Raw genomic sequence first — 1,955 nt, 5'->3', positions numbered from 1 at the left:
TTCGGGCGCTTCGTGACGGCGGTGGCTTGTTGGTGGCTCTCCTGACTTTCCCCTTCTCCGTCTTCCTTCCAGTGATCCAGTTTTTCGACGCTGTCAAGGCGGATCGCACTCGGAGCTGGCTGCACGCCGCTTGCTCCCTCTCCTACCTGGGCGCTATGGTTTCCAGCAACTCGGCTCTGCAGTTCGTCAGCTACCCGACTCAGGTGGAGCGGGGCGTGCGCCGCGGGGGGGCGAGGGGAGACGGCGTTAACGCACAGCACTCCGTTCCCCCCTAACGCGCGGGGTACCCCGAAAACGGGCGCTGTGCTGACGAGGCTAACGCTGTGGAAGAACCAGCCGGTGAAATGACACGGAGGGAAACCGCCATTTTGTTTTCCTGTAGCTGCGTTTGCGGGGCTGTATCGCTGTGGTTCAGTCTGCGCTGGGTGTGCAGAGAGGGGTCAAAAGAGCTCAGACTGTTCCGGAAAGGGAACAGCAATCCCTAGAGGTTACGGGAATTCGCTAACTGGGAGCCGGTGCTAATGCTGGAGGGCTTGAGATGACTTCTGAAAGTTTCACCGTTAATTTAGCAGTCGCCCTGCGGTGGGGTTTTTTGTCTTCCTTTTTTTTGAAGCGGCTGGTATGTTTTATGGGAGGGGCGCGTCAGGGCGGTCTGATCCCGTACGGTCACCCTCGCGTTGCCGTGATCTCTCTCGTTGCAGGCGGGTTGATGGTACGCGGGTGGTTAACAGTGTCTTTCTTTTGTAGGTCCTAGGCAAATCTTGCAAGCCTATTCCAGGTAAGCAAATTTCACGTTTCTTCATGTATATTTGCGTGGATTTCCCGTGCCCTCGACACGGACCTCAGCTGTCAAAACAGTGCCTCTCCCCTTCCGTCCCCTCTGCCACGGGAAATGCAGGCGGCGGTTTATCTGCGCGTTGTTCTGTTGGGCCGAGTTAAAATCCCGTGAGCGGGTTTTGGGAGCGGTTTGTGATGTTGCTTTCTTTACAGTCATGCTTTTAGGAGTGACTTTGCTGCGGAAGAAGTATCCCCCGGCCAAGTATCTCTGCGTCCTCTTGATAGTCGCAGGCGTGGCCCTGTTTCTGTACAAACCTAAAAAGGGGGCTGGGAGCGACGACCACGTCTTTGGCTATGGAGAGCTCCTTCTGGTGAGTACTGCCAACGCACACGTGACCCCGGCCGGGGCGAGGAGGAACAAGCAGTTACGACACAGATAAGGCCGCGTCCTTTGTACCTCCAGCGTACCCTAAAGCTGGTGTGGAAACGCTTCCGCAGGAGGACACCTGGGCTTGAGGGGCGCGCTCTTAAGCTGTGGCATGAGATCAGCGCATGAGTACAGGCGCATCCCTCTTAGCGTGTGTTTTGAGGCCACCTAATGGCTGTTGAGTAGGTGACTGGGATGTAAAAAAAGGAGGAGAACGCTCAAGGTCTTCCCCATGGAGAAGAAATAAAGAATGAAGGTTTTCTTTGCTTTCTCTTATCTCTGTCTCTTCTCAGCTGCTGTCACTGACCTTGGATGGGCTGACTGGTGTGTCTCAGGACCACATGAGAGCTCACTACCAAACGGGTTCCAATCACATGATGCTGAACGTTAATCTATGGTCCACCTTGTTCCTGGGGGCTGGTAAGGAACACCCTGCAAAAACCACAGCCACCACGCCCAGAGACTGCCCTGGGACACCCCGTGGGAAGAGACATCGTGTCCCGCTCCAAAAAAGGGCCTAGAACACTTTTTTGCAAATAACTTTATGTTTTGGGTTGGGTTTTGTTTGTTTGCGTATAAAAAGCGGGGGTTGGTCAGCGTAGCTCTTCTCGTGCCCGCTAGAGGACACCGCCTCACGCAGAGCGTAGCCGCCCGACGCTTGTTGGCTTCTGAGAAGTCCTCCCTGCAGGCCAGCTCCCTGCTCCAGCCCCAACCGCCCGGGCTTCTACCTGCGCTCTCGCGCGCGCCGGCA

General features: G+C 56.0%; 1 protein-coding gene across 1 annotated transcript in view; it reads left to right on the top strand.

The window, feature by feature from the left end:
• Window positions 1–78: 78 nt before the first annotated feature.
• SLC35B1 (solute carrier family 35 member B1) overlaps window positions 79–1,955 on the top strand; it is a 7,061-nt gene continuing 5,184 nt past the window's right edge. The window contains exons 1-4 of the mRNA XM_019474249.1: window positions 79–203; window positions 748–778; window positions 991–1,148; window positions 1,498–1,624. Of these exons, the coding sequence (XP_019329794.1) occupies window positions 156–203; window positions 748–778; window positions 991–1,148; window positions 1,498–1,624 (364 nt within the window). The 5' untranslated portion in view covers window positions 79–155. The remainder of the gene's footprint in view (window positions 204–747; window positions 779–990; window positions 1,149–1,497; window positions 1,625–1,955) is intronic.

This window comes from Aptenodytes forsteri, unplaced genomic scaffold (genome assembly GCF_000699145.1).
Source record: "Aptenodytes forsteri isolate BGI_AS27 unplaced genomic scaffold, ASM69914v1 Scaffold25, whole genome shotgun sequence".
In the NCBI taxonomy this organism is placed as follows: Eukaryota; Metazoa; Chordata; class Aves; order Sphenisciformes; family Spheniscidae; genus Aptenodytes; species Aptenodytes forsteri.
The sequence above is the reverse complement of the archived record's forward strand: the minus strand, read 5'-3'. Positions and strand labels throughout refer to the sequence as shown.